General features: G+C 42.8%; 1 protein-coding gene across 1 annotated transcript in view; it reads right to left on the bottom strand.

The window, feature by feature from the left end:
* Positions 1 to 21,559, bottom strand: part of PPP2R2B (protein phosphatase 2 regulatory subunit Bbeta) — a 155,228-nt gene that overhangs the window by 17,610 nt on the left and 116,059 nt on the right. The window contains exons 5-6 of the mRNA XM_024199381.2: positions 11,817 to 11,994; positions 2,910 to 3,074 (exon numbers count right to left, since the gene is read on the bottom strand). Of these exons, the coding sequence (XP_024055149.1) occupies positions 2,910 to 3,074; positions 11,817 to 11,994 (343 nt within the window). The remainder of the gene's footprint in view (positions 1 to 2,909; positions 3,075 to 11,816; positions 11,995 to 21,559) is intronic.

The following is a 21,559-nucleotide window of genomic DNA, read 5'->3' as shown; positions in this document are numbered from 1 at the left end:
CTAAGAATTACAGTACAATATTAACCTGCTTTACGTTATCTTCCAATAACAATAAACCACAACACACTTGTTTTTAGATAAATAACCCTTTAAAAGTGTTGCACCCACAGATGTTAGAATAGCCTTTGGGATATGTGAATTCAAAAGGCCCAATATATAAATCCAAGGTGCTCTAAAAGGTGATGAATTTTAATCACCAGCAACTGGGTAGGATATTGGCAGATATTATGATTTGAGCAATAGAATGAACAAATACCCTTGCATATTAAATCTACTGAAAGAAGATATGTGCACTTACAACTTCCAGTCTAGTCCTTTTGAGGATGCTAGGAGAGGATGCTCATCCTTTGAAATATCTCTAAACTTATTAATAAAAAAGAGATGCTACACCATATCAGCGTTATGGGTCTATAGTACATAGTATGCGTCTATAATATACGTTTGGAGCGGTGTGAAAACCGCAAAAACATATTTGTGAAAATTCTTGTGGATAAAACACACCGATTTGCTTTGGTAGTCTTCATGACCCCTTATATTTCCATCTCCGCCCCTTATATTTCCATCTCCACAAAACATCCCAGTCAGCAAGTTTTTAATTGTGGAATTATTGGTGGTAAGTGAATACTAGCCAGATATATATTTTGTGTCCTTCCACCAGAAATTCTCCCCTGGCCATTTTGAAAAGCTCCTATTGTTTGCACAATAGCAATATCGACAGATTATAAACATTTGTAGAGAATAAAATGTAGGGCATCCAATCCAGGAAGAAAAACAACATCATGGGAGTCAGGTGACCAATCATATGAATAACCAACCCTGAATCTATTGTGCTAACTCTTCTCTTAAATGTAAACTCCTTTAGGCAGGGACTGTATTTGCTATATGTTTGTACAGCGCCTGGCACAGTAGGGCCCTGTCCCCTAAGACACTACCACAATACAAATAACAATAACAATATGTGTACCGATCAACAAACTATTCGCTCACACAAACTACTCACTGGACAATAGTTAATAACGAACAAATTCCTAGACTAAGGCCAGAAGGGACCATCATGACCACCTAGTCTGACCTCTTGCACATCACAGTAACAACTAGTTTGTAAATAAACGGTGAATAGAGAACCAGCATCAATTAGGTGGATACATTATTAGCAATTAATAATTCCACCAGCTCTGCTGAGGTGAAATGTGGCCCCTGAAATCTGAGGTTAGAGAAAAAGATGGGATATAAGAACATAAGAATGGCCATACTGGGTCAGACCAAAGGTCCATCTAGCCCAGTATCCTGTCTTCCAACAGTGGCCAATGCCAGGTGCTTCAGAGGAATGAATTGAACAGGAAATCATCAAATGATCCATTCCCTGTTGCTCATTCCCAGCTTCTGGCAAACAGAGGCTAGGGACACCATTTTGGCTAATAGTCATTGATGAACCTATCCTCCATTAATTTATCTAGTTCTTTTTTGAACCCTGTTATAGTCTTGGCCTTCACAACATCCTCTGGCAAAGAGTTCCACAGGTTGACTGTGCGTTGTGTGAAGAAATACTTCCTTTTGTTTGTATAAACTCTCACGTTCCAGGGCATAACCAACCATTAACTTGACGGGAAGGGGGGGAAGGGTTAGGAACAAATTTCCCATGTGATCTGCTTATTCCAAATTGTCCACTACAGGGTTTGTTTTTCTTGTTGTTTTGCACCACCTTCTGAGACAGCATACTGGCCTCATTGGACAAGAGGTCTGAACTAGATCAGGATGAGTAACAGATTTTTGGTTAATTGGCAGTTTCAAAAAATCTAAAAAAAAAAAATCATTTTGGGTTGGACTAACATTTTGTTTTGATAAAATCAAAATGTTTTGTTTGGATTCTGACCACTTTTAAATGCCACTGAATTTTTAGAAACAAAACAAAATATAAATAAAAAGTAATTTCAATCTGAATTTTTTTGTTAAACTATTTTTTTGGTACTTTTCCCTAAAAGAAAAATTCAGTGAAATGGTCATCAATTAACAAAACGTTTCAATGTTGCCAAATCTGCGTTTTGTGCTGGAAAAAGATTTGGCCAATTTTTTTTTGTCCAGCTCTCATCTGAACCAGTATAGCAATTTCTATGTTCCCAGATATATGGGATTGATAAACATTGCACCCTAGGGCCTCAATGCAATAAATCTGATGCTGTACTGTCAAAGCAGCACAAATAATTTTTCACGGCCTACCATCTGTTCCCTCACTACTCCCAAAGTCTGCAGTGCTGGGTTTCAGCGAGAGGGCCTTCTTGCTTGCAGAGCTGCCAAAGATACACATGATGCTGGAGCAAAATAGTGCAGGACTAGAGAAAGATGGGGATTTTGTTCCCTCTGGTTTGGGCATTCATTTCATATCAACCACAGCAAAAACAAAGGCATCAGTACTGAGGGAAGTATATGACCTCACCACTTCTCTACAAAGGCCAGAAAGACTCAATGAAATGATCATTCTTCACTTTACCCCATGAAAAGCAGTGTTGGGAAATACCACAGTGAGAAGCGACCTGACCTGAAGCCCGTTTCTGAACACCCAGACTGGAATCTGAATTTTCAAATGGCTCCTAGTTTTATAGCAGGCTGAAACAGACCCCTCAGATGCAAACTCTCCAGAACTTCGGGGAGTTTGAAGGTTGGATCGGAGACTGAATTTTGAGCCTGATTCAAAACCGTTCCATTCGCATTTAACCAAATTTTTTATTTCTTTCATTGGGTTTTTTTGGCTTTTTTAGCTGGCATTTAGTGACCTGACGCCACTGAGCCCTAGGTCTGGTAGAAATGAGATCCTATAATCAGAGTTCTCCTTCCTTTATTTACTCTCTTCCCCCCCCCCCCATCACAACATCCCTATGCCCCAACCTTGGTGAAGTGCTGGAAGTACTCACATTTGGAGTGTCTGTCACAAAGGGCAGATGCCCGCATGTCACATAGCCTTATTGTCCCTTTGCTGCTACTGTACACAAAGGTGTTGCAGTGGTGTGGATGGAATTCTGCCGCAGTGATCACCTCCGTTAGCTCCTCCATGTTGGCTGGCTTTATATCTACGATATCTGAAACAGGCAAGTCAAGGAAAAACGAACAGCAGGAGCCAGTGCTGTCAACATGCAGCCCCGGTGGTTATTAATCACTTCTGGCTTTCTTTATTATGCATTGTTTAACTGGGGCACTTTGTTTTTGACAGTGAGTATGAAGACAGGGTTCAAATCTCTGATGTTTTAATCCTGAGTGATAAAGTTCTGCACCAGGAACTCTCAGCAAAGCCTTGTATTCTAGCTCTAGAAGGGATTTTCTGTTCTCTTTCTCTGTATTTCTGAATGGCTGTAGTTCCATGTTAGATCATATGTAAATAAGCAGCACTTGGGCGCTATGCTAATATGCACGTCATCATCTGAGGATCTCAATGGCATCATTATCCATTTTACAGATGGGAAAACTGAGGATCAGAAGCAAAGTGACTTGCATAAGGCCTCACAGTGAGTGCCAGGTCTACAGTAATCTGTCTACAGCAGTGGTTCTCAACCAGGGGTACGCACACCCCTGGGGGTACACAGAGGTTTTCCGAAGGGTACATCAACTCATCTAGATATTTGCCTTTTTACAACAGGCTACATAAAAAGCACTAGTGGAGTCAGTACAAACTAAAATTTCATACAGACAATGACATGTTTATACTGCTCTATATACTATACACTGAAATGCAATTTTTCAGTAATAGTGTGCTATGACACTTTTGTATTTTTATGTCTGATTTTGTAAGCAAGTAGTTTTTAAGTGAGGTGAAACTTGGGGGAAACTCAAGACAAATCAGAGTCCTGAAAGGGGTACAGTAATCTGGAAAGGTTGAGAGCCACTAGTCTACAATATTGATCTAACCAGTAAAACATATTCCCTCTCTCTAAGCAGATTCAGCCAGGCAAGTAGTACCTTGGCTGCTTTGATCACTACAGTTACTTCCTTATTTCTTTACCACTTGGCAAAAATTTTCTTTTAGCATATGTTTGTTCTGTACTGTATTGTACCACATATTGTACCTGCTCATGGCCTTAGAATTTAAGCTGTTTAGGGCCAGGACAATATTTGCCCAAAACATTTTAGCACTATGTACCCTTGATGGTGTGTATAAATTACATAACAATAAGGGATCAAGAATACCAGTACATACATTCCCACTCCTCTTACACATATTCAGAATGTAGTGAGATACTGCTTCCCAAAAGAACTGTTCTCAAGAGACACATGCTGTTACTGGGAATAAAACAGATCAAGAACTAATGTCTGGATTTTCAAAATAGCCTAAAGGAGTTAGATGCCCAAATCCCTTTGCATTCAATGCAAGTTAGACATCTCACTCCCTTCGACTCCTTTAAAAATCTCAGCTTATGTTAACTGTCTTTAGCGTGAATCTGGCTTTAACTGACATTGCTCTTCACTTCTCACCATTCAAATGAGGTCAATGTGAACACGCAGACTGAAAGAAACTAATGCACTAAAGAGAAATCCCATCTTTTGTTACATTATCTATTTACCTAGAGACTGTAGCTGCTTGTAACACACACTGTAGTGCCCTCTTTGTTCAAAAAAACTGCAAGATTCGACTTTGGCAAATTTGTCATGGGGCAGAATAAACAGCTCTTATTACAGTTGCTAGAAAAAGAAAATAACCCCAATTGATGCAACAATGCAAGAAAAACAAAACATGACGAACAGAAAACGATTGCTGTAACAGGAAGATTTTTCATCTCAAGAAGGTTCTGCAAGTTTAGACTCAGTAAAATCCTGGACTAAAATTAAATCATCCTGACATTCAAGTTGAGCTTGAAATATTTGTAGTCAGACACACCAGATGGAGGGAGTCAGAAAGGAACCACGTCAATCACAAAGAGCCTCCTAGTGGTACAGATGAGCCTTTGATGATTGTCTCTATCAATCCGGCCCTGACACTGACTTAGTGGTCACTGGTGGCAAGCAGCTTTAGATTTCACAGTCCAATCAAAATACCCAGCATGGGACAATTTACTGACTGTGCAGGGGGAGAGGGGGATTGCACCATTACTTTCATCACCCCATGGAAAGCAAATTAAGGTCCTGCTGTTAACAGCAATTTCCAGAGAGAGGGAGAGGGGGAAAAATAAAAAAAACAGATGTGAACTTCACAGGCCTGTGGGGATTGCATGAAAACCTGACTGTAAGAAAAGTCCTTTCCTCAGTGCAGCATGGTGGGTGGGAGGGTTTCAAGAGAGGACATTTTTCCCTTTGGGGAAAAAAATGGGTGAATGTAGTGCTCAGAGACAGGAAGGGCCAACAGCACTGGCTATAACCAGGTATATATCAGTCAGGTACTCTGCCATCCATCCTCAGCTCTGCCAATGCCCTTCAGTACTAATCTGTAATACTTCTGCTGTTAGACTCTTGGAATGAAGGATGGTTATGAGGTTAAAGTACAAACTAGGAATCAAGAGAAATCTCAGCTCAGCTACAGATTTCCTGTGTTACTATTATTTGCGTTTCAATAGAATGGGGATGTCACCTTCTCTCTCCGTGACTCAGTCTCCTCCTCTGTGAAATCAGAATACTTTGCTCTTTGTCAACTACTTTTCATGTACAAAATGCTTTATATGAATGCAAATATTAGTATTTCCACTGTACAGATGGGGCAGCTGAGACAGAGAGAGGCAAACTGACTTGCACATGGTCATGCTGCAGTTCAGTGGCAGAACTGAAACTATAACACCAGCCAGTGCCCTATACCCTGGATTGCACATACTTAGCGTCCTCACTGACTGCAGTGAGGTTAGATTTCTTAACGCTTGTGAAGCACCACGATAGTCCAAGATGAAAAGTGATATAGAAATACATGGTACAGATGCTCCCCGAGTTACGTAAACCCAATGGACGCAAATCCGAGTTTACGGAAAAAGTTCCGTAAGCTAGAAATAGGAGGTTTTATTTATTATTATTTTTTGCGCGTAATGGTCAGAGATACATTTCCGACTTATGCAAACTTTGGGTTACGCAAGGCGTTCCGGAACGGAATGCTTGCATAAGTCAGGAAGTGTCTGTATTATCATATTTCTAAACCCTCTCGCAGCTTTGCCAAAATCCTTCAATTCTGATCTTCAACAACCCTTGCTATTACAGCCCTGGTCCCTGCTAAGCAGTGCCTTCGAATCATGTCAAATTGCACAGTGGCTTTGTGATGTACACAAAATCAGAACTGGAATGAGACACACATACCCCCTTCCAAACTCATTTTCACTTATGGCTTAAGTAGGATTTGAGCTTAGGTCTCTAGTGGTGAAAAGCTAGCTTGTTAATCCTGTGCATGCTGTTATCTCCAGGGATTTTTAGACCTTATTAAACTGCACTGTACTTTGTGGAATGGGACATGGTGAATCACTAAGTCTGCTTTTTTAAACTAACTAAACAATTTCTCTGTTTTTTTAAGAATATACAGCGACTGAGTTTTGAGACTAGCAGTTGTTGGAGCAGCTCCAAAAACAATTGTTATTGAGAGGCCCGCAGCGTTAAAATCTAATTTAAAATGCTGAGGGCCCAATTGAAGTCAATGGGGTTGTGTCAGTAACTGAGAGAAGAGTTTGGCCCTGGAAATCTGCTGGCAAACTAAACTTTGCAGAGTAGTGTAATGGAATGAGGGGCCTAGCATACCCAACAAAGCTCTCAGATTGCTCCAGATCAAATGGAAAACCCAATACTGGGTTGCCAGAACGCATCACAGGGTTTGGGGGCAGGGGTCTGGTTGGGTTGAGCTCCTTGCTCAGGGCGTTCCAACCTGGGGTGTAACTTATGGACTCCTGCAGGGGAGGCATTGGGTCTGGGGATAGCTCTAGGTTGCAACAGGCCATCAAAGTTTACAAATGGATCCTGATCCCAGGAAGGTTGAGAACCACTGCTCTAGGGGGCTAACTTTAGACAAGTAAAAAGCCAACCCCATGAGTTATGTAAAAGATAAAAATAAAAGCAGTTTAAAAGCCAGTTCCAAGACTGTGCAGACTCCACGACAGTAATGCATGATTGCAAACTGAGGAAACAAGGAGATGTCAATAGCACTCCATAATCTACTAGTCGCCCATTGACATTATTTTCTCACACAATAATGACTGTTTGATTAAATGGAAGTTGTTGTGAAAAATCTGTTTTCATTGACATTTGGGTGGAGAGGGAGGTAGAAGAACTGAAATCTGGAAATTTTTTGTTTTCCAGTGAAAACCTGAAATATTTTGATGAAAACTAAAACTTTTTGATTTTATTGAGGGGAAAATACAGGGGAAAATAATAATTTCCCAACCAACCCTACAATTTACTAAATTATTATCTTTTCCTTTCTTTAGGAGTAAAACCCCAAAATCTTTATTCACCCAATCCAAAAGTGCTGCTGGTTTGTCTCATCTCACCACATGACTCCTTGCTGTAACCTGTAAGATTATTCCCACCACCTCTCTTCTTCATGAAACCTCTGCATAGTTTTCCCAGATGGTGATAGAAATCTTGTTCCAAAGGCAACGGCTTTATCTCCATTTCTTTCTCAGGGTACGTCTATACTTATCTCCGGGTCCGGCGGTAAGCAATCGATCTTCTGGGATCGATTTATCGCGTCTTGTCTAGACGCGATAAATCGATCCCGGAAGTGCTTGCCGTCGACGCCGGTACTCCTGCTCCGCGAGAGGAGTACGCGGAGTCGACGGGGGAGCCTGCCTGCCGCGTGTGGACCCGCGGTAAGTTCGAACTAAGATAGTTCGACTTCAGCTACGTGAATAACGTAGCTGAAGTTGCGTATCTTAGTTCGAAGTGGGGGGTTAGTGTGGACCAGCCCTCAGAGTGGATGACCACAGCTAAGCAGGCTATCCTCAGTGTGGGAGGCCTGAGTTTCTGAGGAGTCTTTTGCTTTGGCCAGTGCCTCTCAAGGAGGCCTTATAGATGAGGTGCTTTGGGCTTGGAGAGGTGGTCATGAGTATCACTTGCTAGGTGTCCAATGGAGTTTTGCTCAATAGTCTGTGAAGCCATGAAAGAACGCACCTCCCTGCCCTAAAGGCCCAAGAAGGACGAAGGATATTAAAGGAAAACTCTACTCATTTTCCAGAGCTCAAGTATCAGGCATGCCCAGGATATATAGAGCCCACAGCATCATTTTTACAAAGCCACTTTCTTGACTACAAGTGCCCTTCAAAGATAGGTTTCAAAAGATATCAGTGATCTGTGCGCTAAAGACTATATGAAATTAGAGGACGGCGCGTTCACCAGGAAAAAAAACATTGTGGAATGAATAAATGTGGGATCCTTAAGACCGTCTTACCAGCTTTCAATTAGCGTTCAAGAATGGGAAGGGAAAACCCCAGGCATGCTCATATATCTGAGTGGGGTATCCCTATCACCAAAACCAAACAATAAAATGAAAAAACCCAACTGCAAAAATTTATACTTTTTTCCTAAATAAAGAATCATTGTAACTGCTCTTCTCCACCCTTCTTGGAGTGTCAGCTCCATGACTAAGCACTGCCCCTGGAGCTGACTTCAGAAATAAGGATTTGTAGCATCCAAAGCACTGTGATCAGGAAGAATTCTAGGAAGCCGCTTTCAGGGGATGGGATGTGTCACATGCTGCCATGTTGTACTAATGACTCACTGACATCTCAGAAGGACTGCTTCACTTATGAAATGCCAGTTCAGCACAGATCAGTGAATGCAATCCCCCTGGCAGAATGTATGGGAATTCAGCACAGAACAACAAGTCTCCTGCTAAAGTCCTGCCCGCAAATTTCCCAGGGAACTTCTTCTGGATGGATCAGAGACCTGTGGGTAGTTAAGAGAATTAACAGATCAACTGCAACAAGAAAGATGGGATAATGGTAGAGAAGAGAGCAAGGCATCCACACTGCCAACCAAACAGCCACCTGCGTTATCCAAATTTCTTTGGCTCTTCACAGCTGTGAACAGAAGCAATGATCTCTGGATATGACTAACCTTCCCCTTGCTGGTCTGAACTGCTGCTTCTATGATAGAGCCATAACCCTATAGACTGGGATCCAGTCAGACTTATTAAGCTAAGCAGAATGCCAAGGAGAACTCGGGTGGCTGCAAGAATTATTAGTGGTGATACATCAAGGGGCACTCTTTTCTCTTGGTCAGGACTGTACCAATACCCCAGCATGGTGCTAAGGAGCAATTTGCTGCTGGAGATACCTTGTTTGAATGAGATGTACCACTGAGTTCCTGGTGAGTTGTGTCAATTAAAATTCTCCTGGCACTTTAGGAACAGTAGAGGATCAGCACTGGTATCTTGGCTAAATTTGGCTGGGACAACTACATTCTGTCCATCTGAATTCTCTGTAGTTTCGTCTGAATATGGCACTTGGCACTTTCTGTTCTAAACCATAATATACAGTTGCCGCAAGCAGTTCAAACACAAGCACTTTCCACCCCAGAGTGGCTGAATTTCAGTGATTGCCAAAATGATCCCCAGCTGGTAAAGTTTGCTGTGTGCTCTGGGGATTTCTCAGTGGAAAGCACTATACAAGTATCAGTGATTATCATCATCCCTGTTGTTATTATTTCTGATGTGGCTGTTATAGGGGTGACTGGCACGGTCTCATTTGTATGTCTGCAACTGGCAACCTGTCACACACTACAGTTTATAATGAAAACTACACTATTAATATTTCCTCTCCTTATTTCCCCCAAGGCATCTGTCTTCTAAATCACCTTAGGAAACTCCCCTCCCCCACTTACACCCTGCAGGCAAAATTCAACATGTCACCCAAACTGGAAAGCAGCAGCTTGTAATGATGCCCAGCTGAGCGGTGTTCAATCTTATGGCTCTTGGAATCAGACAAAACAGCATAGTGGTTAACAAAAAAAAAAAAAAGAGGAGAGAGATTGAGACCTTCTCAGTGCCAGCTGCTATGGTAACATTTTGCATCCACAGCAAGAGCAACAGAAATAAAAAGAAAAAGGAGGTCTTGGCACTTACATTTACACACTGTCCAGACTGACACACACGAATTATAACCATAACACAGCACCAATAATAGCTGGTATTTAGGTAGCACCTTTTATCTGAGGATCTCAGAGCACTTTACAGACATTGAAAACCAATAATGGCCTCCCAACACTTAGGGCAGGGCTATACTTAAAAAGCTGCAGTGGCACAGCTGTAGTGCTTCACTGAAGATGGCACTACACCCACGGAAGAACTTCTCCTGTCAGCCTAGTTAATCCACCTCTGCAAGAGGCAGTGGCTAAGTTGACAGAAGAGGCCCTCCCATCACCACAGCACTATCTACACCAGATGTTAGGTCAGTATAACTCTTTCACTCAGGGGTGCGCATTTTTCACACCTAGAAGCAACATAGGTATACCAACGTAAGTTTGTAGTGTAGACCTGGCCTGAGTAAACTCTGCACCCACTCACACATGTGGGACCAGATGGGTGTATCAATAAAGAAGCTGCATTATCTTCTCTTACCACTAGAGCTGATGCATACTAGCACAGGTCACCGAGTGAGAGAAGCTGGCACTACTGCTTTCCTGCCAGTAGACAAAGCTGTCAACCCTCTCTGAGGAGTGGACATTGTCCAGGGTTCTCTGCTTGGTGTCCCTTTCTGGATCCCTTGCTTTGACCCTGTGACCTGGACCCCCGTCCCTGCTTTTCATTTGTTTTCCCTTGTGATCTGATGACGCCTGGGTTGTGGCTCTGACCTCACCTGAGGGGTCGGCCTTCCATTGCTTTGGTGAGCTCCCCTCTCTCCTCTCCCCCACATATCAGATAGTTATCAGATAGGCCACCCCTTTTTACTCTGGGGCTCTCTGCTCAGTGTTCAGCATTTCTGTCCCCACTCCTGGCCTTACCCCCTTTGTTTACTTTCTCCCCCTTAATTGTCCTCTGTATCTTTGTGGCCCCTTCCCTCTCCCCATGAGGGAAATGCCATTGTACTTTCAGGGTCCCCTACAGAGGTCAAGTAGGTTCACCCTTTTCACCAGTACTAAATTCACATCAGAAAAACAACAGCAGCTGCTTTCATGTCATGTCTAAGCCAGAGAACCAGACTGACCCTACACTAGTGTGAAATACAGACAAACCTTGGATGCACATATTGTATAGGGCCAAGCCTGGAGGTCCTCGCTCAGTTTATACGTGGATAGAATTCCCACAGAAGCAAGGAACGAGGCTGCCTTTGGAATTCTCTCTCCTTGGAGGAGTCTCAGACTACAAGTCTAGCAACGCTCGTGATACATTGCAAGATACGTGTATTCCATTTAACTGTTCATGAACAGTTTGTTGTGGTCCTGCTTTACACTTTAATCTCTGTATGAAAAAAAACCTACCGACGTAGGGTAACTGAATGGGGTAATCTGCAGTAATAAAAACAGAATTAAAATTATTATTATTATTAACATCCTGTTGTAAAGCAAATCAGAATGGGCTAAATCCTGAAGACCTCGCTCAGTTCTTATTCAATCCTTCCTTAGGCAAAACTTCCATGGGCTTCATTGGAAATTTTGCCTGAATAAGGAATGAATAAAACCTGCATAAGGAACTCAGCATCTGACTGACTGTGTATACACAATCATGCACAAATAACAAGATATTTGTCTAATGGTTAAATAAGAGAAAACCTAATTCAAATATAAGAAGGATTTGTAGACAATGAAAAAGAAATCCTCCAAAAGATGTAAACTCAAGGTTCAGATGAGCTCATTCGTCTAACGTCTGGGTTCTACAAGAACCTCTCCTGATTGGACAATAACTCCAGCCGGATTTATGAATCAAAGGATACTAAAACTTTGATTGGTTATTTCAAAGTTCCATAAGTTTATCCTCAGGTCGTCAGCTGACATGTAGGTTTCATAGTCACTGTTTACAGATATGGAGTTGATGTGATATGTGTGCGCATTGGCAAATACTCTTCGGGGAGTGGCCTCCACCATTAGATCCATGGGCCTTAGTACAGGGACCTGGCAACAGAAGGAACAAAAGCAAGGCGTTAGGAGAACAAAATAGTTTCAGCATTAAAAGCGATCTCATTGCAACTTCCAGATCAGTACACTCAGCTAATATTCAAAAAATCTCACCTACAGCTGAGTTAATCCAGGGCAACGTACATTTTATGGGGAGACCGGATTGTTCAGTGACATGAATTAGTTTTTGCCTCTAGGCTGATTTTTGCCTCTAGAAATGAATCTGATCTAGATCAGGGCTGTCTGATAGTTCCCATCTGATGATTGTTTGGTGGTCTCAGTCCAGTTCTTAGTGGACAATTGTGTGCATCACATAAACCACCAATTCAACAGGCACTAACTGGCACTCTTGTGTTATCTTTAGTCCCCATGGATTTAATCCTGCCCTTTTCACGAACACAAATTCATTTAAGCCCCTCGTCCCTCACAATTTTATACATTAATATATGCAATAGAAAGACTGAACAGTAGGAAAAACAGATGTAGAAATCCCTTATATTTGGAGGCAAGGTATTGTTAGGTTTGGGCAGAGCACTGAAAGTCAGGTACCCTTGAGTTCTAATCCCCACTCTGGCAATGATTCCCTCTTTGGCCTTAGTCAAGTTATTTAACCTTTCTGCCTCAGTTTCCCCATTTGAAAAATTGAGATTTAATACTTACTAATTAACAGGGTCATTGTGATGATTAATTAATGTTTTGAACACCAAAGGTCTAGCATAACTGCTACTTTTTTTTTTTTTTTTATTAAAGAAAATTGTATCTACGTACAGTACTCGGAACTGCACATTAAGGCCCCAATCCTGCTATCAAATCCACATGGATGGACTCCTGCCCTGCAGTTCTGTGCTGGCACAGGGGCCCATCTGTATAGACGTGTTTGCAGGCTCAGAGCTCCCAATATTAACATTTTCTTCCAAACTACTGCTAGATTGCTGCTAAAGCCAAGCACTTATTCTTATTGCAAAATGCAAATACACAGAAAGGCAAAAAATAAAGAAAGTCACTGTAGATATTTTTGTTATTGGTTGACAAAACCTTCCCTTCCTCCAATCAGCAATTCCTTTATTCTTTGTTATTAAAATTTAATATTTTTAATATTTTTTATTAAAGGAAACCCATGTCAGCATAGATTCCTGCCCCTCTCCCCACTCTATGGTAAAATAATGGAACTGGGAGATGGGAAGAGAGAGGAAAATAGAAAAAACATTGGAGCAGATGGGGAAAAAACTAACTGATCTACTTTTCCTTATATGTTTATTAACCATAACCCACGTAAGCCATCAATGGATGAATAGATACAGTCAAAAACTGTGTACGCAAAGAAGTACATAAGTAATATATTTAGACATAACACTCTTAAGGCAACTTAATACAATAGAAAGGTGTCAGTCTATGCTTCCTTTTGCCAATAACCCATTCCCTCAAGCTACTTCATTACTGTGTGTATTATCTGTATGCTGCCCAAAGAGATTTCCCATGGCTGCTGAGGTGGGGATAGGGGTATGACAGCCAGGATCAAGTGACACTAGAACATAGGAACTGCCAGCTCAGAGCCTGAGCTTAATGTGATGAGCCTGCTTTCTAATTCAGCCTGACATATTCAATGATGCATCATTTGCTGTTGAAGGACTTTGCTCAGCCATCTGGGGACATAGTCTAGCATTTTGCCCAGAGACTGCAGGAAGCAGGCTGTCATTCAGACTGTCAGAAACATGATGGTTTGCAAAGGTACAGAGTTCAACTGTTACACCAGACTTCTCTGGAAACAAAAGTAAATAAATAAATAAAAGGCTTTGGCATAAGATTTCACTCAACACAACACTGATATGCAGTACAGCCACGTCTTGACTGTCATGCCACCCGCCCAAGCCACACACGTGTTCCTATCCCCAAGCCTGCAGTAATCACTGCAATACCAGCGTTGGTAGGTATAGGTCTATTTTATATCGCAGCTTTTTGCAAAGAAATCAGTTTTCTTGCACCCCGAGAGTGAAGTTAACAGTATCCTCAGCTAATGAACATCTCAGTTTTCTAGTACAGAGCCAAATTCAGTTTTTACTCAGGGTATGTCTACACTAAAAAAAAACCCGTAAGTCGACCTATATTACAGCCACTGCAGTACTTACTGTGGTGGTGCACGTCCACACTACCCTCCTTGGGTTGGTGATGCGTGTCCTCATCAGGAGCGCTTCCACTGACCTAAGAGGGGCAGTGTGGGGAGCTGAGAGCCTGTTCTCTCAGCTCTGCTGGTAGCTCCCTGCTGGGAGCCTGGCTGCCTCACAGGCTCCTGGGAAGCTGCTCCCCACCCCTCAGCTCCCCATTCCCCAGTGGGAGCGGGGGCGGGGGGGAGGGAGACCCGCCCAGGGCTTCTCGCCTCCCTATTTCCTGCTGGGAGTGGGGGGAAAGCAGCCTGGGGCTTCTTGACACTGGGGAGCGGGTTCCAGCCATCTGGGCTCCTTGCCCTGGCTCCCAGTTGGGAGTGGAGTCCAGCCACCCTGGCTCCCAGCCAGGAGCAGGGTCCAGCCACCCGGGCTCCTTGCCCCGGCTCCCAGCCAGAAGTCCAGCTGCACAGCTCTCCAGGGGCACAGGGGGCAGCTGGGCTCTAGCTACCTGGCTTTCTTGTCAATTTCACGTCTCTGCTGGAGCCGTGAAATTAACAAGAGCGCTAACAACTGATGCAAGTAATAGTGTCTACACAGACACTGCATCGCCTCAACTACACCAACATAAGCCCTACGCCTCTCGTGGAGGTGGAGATATGTCGTCAGTGTGGTAGGGCACTTACATCTTCAGGAGTAAGGTTGTAGTGTAGACACTGACATAATTAGGTCAACGTAAGCTGCTTCATGTCGACCTATGTAGTGTAGACCTTCAGCAGGCTGTTGTCAAGGTCTTGGTGTACCGTAGTGACTATTACATTTTGTGTAAGGGATACAAGATCTGACAGACAGGATGAAGGCAGTTTTTTCAGCTGTTACAACTGCAAGAATCTGCATCTGAACAGGCAAAGGTGTAACTGCCCATGCACATGCCATTCGAACACACAGTTACTTGGCTTGTAGGTGCAATTGTAGGCTTCTGCTTGAGGTGAGCCAGCACTGGAACCTTGAATTTGATCCTCTTCCAAATCTGGTGTAGGATTTGGCTCCCTGAACTCGAGCCCACCCATAAGGTTTTGGTTTGCAGAAAGAGCTAAACCCCATTCAGGATGTTGATGGAGAACAGCTGGCAAGCTTCGCGAGCTGAATGATCTGAAACTGAACCTAACCCTGATTCGATCTCAAATCTACTTCCCAGCCTGGTCCTAATCTGGAGCTGGATCCAAACACGGTCTCCCTGGCCATGTCTAGTTTCTGGAGGCAAAGATGGTACATGTGAATATTTCAGGGTGCTTAGTTGTGTCTGCCATTGAAAATCTCACCCATAGTTTTTGGGCTCACTGAGCCAGGGCTTTAGCTGGCATAGGGGAGTTCCCAGTGGACAATGAGGCTGCATAGCTTCCGTCCCCACAGCTACTGGCATAGGTAGTATGTCAACTGTGGGAGGGAAGTGGCTGGAGTTTATTGCACTCCTGCTATCCCCAAATGGAATATGGGCCATATGGGACTATTGCCAGCTGGCACATGTTATAATGGCCCCCAGGCTATTCTACCCTGGGATGATGCAGAGAATCAAGGAATTGTAACTGGTTGTTGGTTCTCAACCTCTCCTTTTATAGTCTCCTGGGCTACTCTAGGTTACTACATTGGGGGAAGGGAGCCACCCTTTGCATACCGCTCCTTTAGGCGCAGACACAGCTGAAGTGCTATTCTGCTCTCCTTGGGGTTCCCACAACCCGAGAATGGAGCTACCAGATCTACGCTCTCCTCCCTCCTCTGCAATGCAGCACGCAAGCAAAGGAAGTGGTGTTCTTGGGGTACCAGAAGCAGCAGTGGGAGGTGATGGCTATACTGCTTCTTCATAGCAACAGAGCTGATTCAAGTACTTCAGCTAAAAATATCACACAGGGCATGGATGTGGGAATGGACTTTCAATTTAGAATCAAATCCACATTTTCTTCTTAATACACTGTCCTTAAGGGCCACTGGTTTGACATCAGTGCTCTAGATGGTGGTACTTAGAAGGCAGTGAGAGAGAGAGCCTCCTCAGAAGAGCAACACAAGCATTCATTATAGCTTATGAACATTTAAATATTTTGCACAAATGACAAAGAAAAGAAATGTGTGCAAGTGTGCATGTATCAACAGCAAACTGTCCTATCTTTCTTCTCAATTGGAATGCTCAGAATGTCAGCACTGCAACCCCTAGACTTGGAATTTGCATCCGAAGACATTTTGCACAATGAAATGGTGAATTTTCTCTTTCCATCATCATTTGTGTTCAAATATTTATTTGAAAATAAAGTCTGTAAGCCCTTTGTTATCAATGGAGATAAAGCAAAGAAAAGGGATTCTTGGATTTTTCAAAAGTGGAAGTGGGCTGTTTGTTTTAGCGAGGAAGCAGGTGCAGAATCGAAGTCATTTGATTTGGGGAGTCCTAGGAAAAATAATAGCAAACCACTAACCAAAGAATCACAGATGGAAAAGATCTTCTGACTAGTCCACCCCAGGGCTGATGCAGGTTTGTTCTCAGCTATATATTTTCTAATACGCTGTCTAGTCAAGGTTTCAAAGGTTTCAAGCAATACAGCTTCCAACAGTCCCCTTGGGAGACTACTCTACAGTCTAACAGACCTCCTCATTACAATTCTGCTTAACATACAACAAATGGAGAGAAATGATGGTCTAACTTAACAACACTGCAAACTACTCTGCATTCTACAAAGGTCTGCTACGCTGAATCACACATTGAAAAAGAGCATCAGAGTTACCAGAAATTAATGCATGAGGCAATGAATTTGCTCAGAATTGCAGCACTTAGCAAGTGTTAAATGAAACTCGCTAATAAAATGACAGGTCACTTGGTAGCAATTAAAACTTTTGTTTTTTTAAGCATACAGCCCTCCTGTTGGGTGGTTTAAGAAGAGCCTAACTCCTACTAGTATTGTCATGACAATCTTGAACAATATAGAAAACTCCTAAATGCATTCCTTATTCAATTACTGAACTAACCCGAAGGGCAATATCTGGTATTATATATACCCATTATTAAAGGGTAATTCAGTGTAACAAACCGAATCAAGTACATACAAAGGCTGTCACATAAAATAAACCAGTAACAAATTAAATTACTTTCTGTTTTTAGAAGGGAGAATGCCAGTCCTTTTTCATTTAAAAAAAATATGTCTTAATTTTCCTTTTGGATTTTAGAGAAAGGACCCCCCAGCACACGGAGCTGATCAGACTCATTTGATACCCGCACCACATTCAATCTTTTTCTCCTTGTCTAAAGAAGGCTTCTCCTTTCCTGAGTTAATGAAGCACTAATCCTCTCTTGAGCTGTAAAATTCGTTTTCTCCATGGTTCAGTGGCGGATGTGGTTCAAAAAGCAAGGGAGACAGCCTGCCTTGGCCCCTTCTCACACATCAGAATTGCATTTCTTTCTTCCAGATTCAGTCTACTATCAAAAAGATCACAGCGGAGTTAATCCGATCAGTGTAATTGTCATTGTTTTGTTAGTTCCTTCCTTCGTTCTCATCAGGTTTCTCCTGTTTTGCGTAGGTGGTATAATGGTGTGCACATTCTACTCCACTCTTGGAGAAAGGCATCGTTTTCCCTATATTTTGTGAGGGTGGAGATAGCGCGACTGGAATCGCTTCCATGAGTAACTTTGTATCTCTCACCCTCCTCCCCTGCAGCGTTGCCAAATTTTAAGTCAATAATTGGTCATCATCTTAAATCTCCAGTTTCAGGAATCACATGAATACATGAAAGTTCAAAAACCAAAATGCCTACATGTTGGCATGAAATATCTCAGAATTCTTAAGTCAATCACATGATCAGAGAACAGGTGTGGTTGACAATACTGTGACAAAGGCCCAGGAGGAGAGGAACCAAACATTTATCCATGGAAGAAACTTAAAATGCTGCAGGATTTCTTTTTCAGGAGTAAATATCTCTCTTTCTGTAACTTCCATAACAGAATTCTTTATCTTAACCATAAAAATGAGCACATATCCAAATTATGTGGAACACAGAGATTTTGGGGTTAGAATGAATAAGGGTGTGAACTCTGCACTGGCACAAAAAGAGTTCTGGGACCCTGAAAGAGCTAGTAACCCCACTGACTGCACCTGGGAAGGGGGTGGCCAGGTGAAGGGGTTGGACTCAAAAAGAGGAGAGAGCAGCTCAGTGGAGAGGAAGAGACCTGTGGGGTGCTGAGTGATGACAGCCTGCCTGAAACCCTGGGAAGGTAAAGAACTGTGGGTTGTAAGTGCTTTGGAGGATAGGATTAAGATTCAAAATGATCAAGATAAACTAGAGAAATGGTCTGAAGTAAATAGGATGAAATTCAATAAGGACAAATGCAAAGTACTCCACTTGGGAAGGAACAATCAGTTGCACACATACAAAATGGGAAATGACTGCCTAGGAAGGAGTACTGCGGAAAGGGATCTGGGGGTCATAGTCTACTAAATGAGAGTCAACAGTGTAACACTGTTGCAAAAAAACCAAACATCATGCTGGGATGTTTTAGCAGGAGTGTTGTAAGCAAGACACAAGAAGTAATTCTTCCGCTCTACTCTGCTCTGGTTAGTCCTCAGCTGGAGTATTGTGTCCAGTTCTGGGCGCCACTTTTCAGGAAAGATGTGGAAAAATTGGAGAAAGTCCAGAGAAGAGCAACAAAAATGATTAAAGCTCTAGAAAACATGACCTATGAGGGAAGATTGAAAAAATTGGATTTGTTTAATCTGGAAAAGAGAAGACTGAGAGGGGACATGATAACAGTTTTCAAGTACATAAAAGGTTGTTAGAAGGAGGAGGGGAAAAATTGTTCTCGTTAACCTCTGAGGATAGGATAAGAAGCCATGGGCTTAAATTGCAGCAAGGGAGGTTTAGGTTGGACATTAGGAAAAACTTCTGAACTGTCAGGGTGGTTAAGAACTGGAATAATTGCCTAGTGAGGCTGTGGAATCTCTATCACTGGAGATTTTTAAGAGCAGGTTAGACAAACACCTGTCAAGGATGGTCTAGATAATACTCAGTCCTGCCATGAGTGCAGGGGACTGGACTAGATGACCTCTTGAGGTCCCTTCCAGTTCTACGATTCTATGATTCCCCATGCCTTGCTCTATCTCCCCATAAAGTAATTTCAGTACCCACTAGCCAGGGTAGTTTGCCTTGTTTCTTAAATGCATTTGGTGCTGGGCAACACTTTTCTTTAATTGGAAAGTTCTATGTGAACATAGTGATGCTCATGGGCTCAGATCTGCCTCTGAAATGGAAATCAATTATTTAGAATCTTTAAAACAATGAGGAGGAGCACTAGTTCCCTTATGGGAGCAAATCCAAAATGGCAACGGTGGGCTGGTGGCTTGCCTCTGGCCAATCCATTTTAACGCTATGTGGGTGTTTGAAAAATTCAGTGGTTTGCAAAAGGCCTTCCAGTCATTGTGGCAAATTTACAAAACTGCAGGAGACCTAAAAACTGCCTGGCTCATGTGCTTTGTGTAAGCAATCTGGTGTCATGAACAATGAATTGCATGGCCCATCCCATGTATTTTAAGTGAACAAACACTTGGGCCTTATTGTAGAAAAATACGAGTCAGAGGGTGGAAAAGGGTGGGATATTTCCCAGGGAATGCCTTTCTGCTAAATGATGAACTAGCAATCGGCTGAGCCCTCAAGGGTTAACACATTGTTAATATAGCCTCACACTCTACAAAGCAGCATGAATGAATGGAGGGAGGGGAGACAGCATGGCAGACAGAGACACACACTGTGTGTGAGAGAGAGACACGTGCATTGCCCCTTTAAGTACACTGCCTTTTTAAACAGCTCAGCAAGTTGAGACAGCAGCTCCTGCCAGCAAGCTCCCTCCATCCTGAGCCCTGTTGTGTGTCCCCCCTCCCGCTCTATGGAAATGGGGTAAGCGGGGGGCAGGAGCAGGGGGACACCCTGACATTAGCCCCCCTCTTCCCCCTCCCCTGCACAGCAAGCAAGAGGCTCCGGAGAGGAGCTCTAAGGCAGAGGGCAGGAGCAGCACATGGCAGTGTGGGGAGGGACAGCTGAACTGCCGGCAATTGATAGCCTGCTGGGCAGCTGCCGCACAGGGAACTTAGGGGAACGGGGAGCTGATAGAGGGGCTGCCGGTCTACCCTGGTTCCAAGCCCCCACCAGCTAGCTCCAAGGGCTGCTCTTCCTCCAAGCAATGGACAAAGCAGGCGGCTGCCAAACGACATTATAAGGGAGCATTGCGCAACTTTAAACGAGCATGTTCCCTAATTGATCAGCAACGAAACAATGCTAACCGGGATGACTTTAAGTGAGGAGTTACTGTATAAAGGAATAAATCACACTGCAAGAGAAATCACAAAGGAAATTGCACCATTACATAAATATATATATAACTAAATAAAAGAGCGGATCTATCACATTTGTGAGAAGTGAAATGGTTTGATATTTTACTTCCATTCTTTTGCTATTTTCTATGGAATGAAAGACAGCCCTTGCTGACAAAGAAGCCATTGCCTCCCTGGAAACAGTCATGAATGTGTGACAGTTTCTGATTGGCTTCAGGCTGTAGTCTCAAGAGAAGACAGGGTGGTCTAGTACTTAGGACACTGAACTGGGAGTCAGGACACCTGCATTCTAGTCCCAGCTCTGTCACTGTCCTGCTGTGTGACCATGGGCAAGTCACTTCACCTCTCTGTGCTTCCGTTTCCCTTCCTACCCATTGGTTGTACATTTAGACTAGAATATAAGCTTACTATGCATTTGTACGGTGTGTAGCACAATGGGGTCCCAATCGTGGTTGGGATTTCTAAGTGCAGCGGTAATACAAATAACACTCATCCACTGGAACATGCGACTCTTCTGCTTTTTACTAAATTCACAAATCTTCATGAAAAATGTGACTGTTCCTTGGTGAAGTTTGCTGAACCGGTATAAATTATGGGGTATGCTGATCACATTGGTAGACGAGTCATTTTAAAATCTTTCCCAGACATGAAGACAAGCTCTGTGTGGCTCGAAAACTTGTCTCTCTCACCAACCAAAGTTGGTCTCATAAAAGCTATTTACTCACCCACCTTGTCTCTCTGATTTTAAAAGTGACAGACTTCTAAATATTCGGGTTATTTATTTATGTTGGCAGAAGGTAAGGTTCTGCTCTCAGTGATATCAGCGTCAACCTAGAGTAACTTCATGGAAAATCTTGTAATGCAATGGGGTAACTGGATTTACATCAATAACTGAGCAGAATCTGGTTCACCATGGTAGCCATTTAAAAAAATTAATACACAATGTAGCCACTTCATTTAGGTAGCCATCTGGCCAACGGCTACCAAACCTCCTTATCTGAGCTGAGGTAATACACTTAAAACAGGTAATAACTACAAGGAAATAATGCAGCATCTCTGACAGCACTGAGTAATAACAGTAATGTTCACTTCTTAGCGACA

This window comes from Terrapene carolina, unplaced genomic scaffold, assembly GCF_002925995.2.
Source record: "Terrapene carolina triunguis isolate 2854851 unplaced genomic scaffold, T_m_triunguis-2.0 Scaffold629, whole genome shotgun sequence".
Taxonomy (NCBI): Eukaryota; Metazoa; Chordata; order Testudines; family Emydidae; genus Terrapene; species Terrapene triunguis.
Note: the sequence above shows the minus strand (reverse complement) of the source record. Positions and strands in the feature narration are given on the sequence as shown.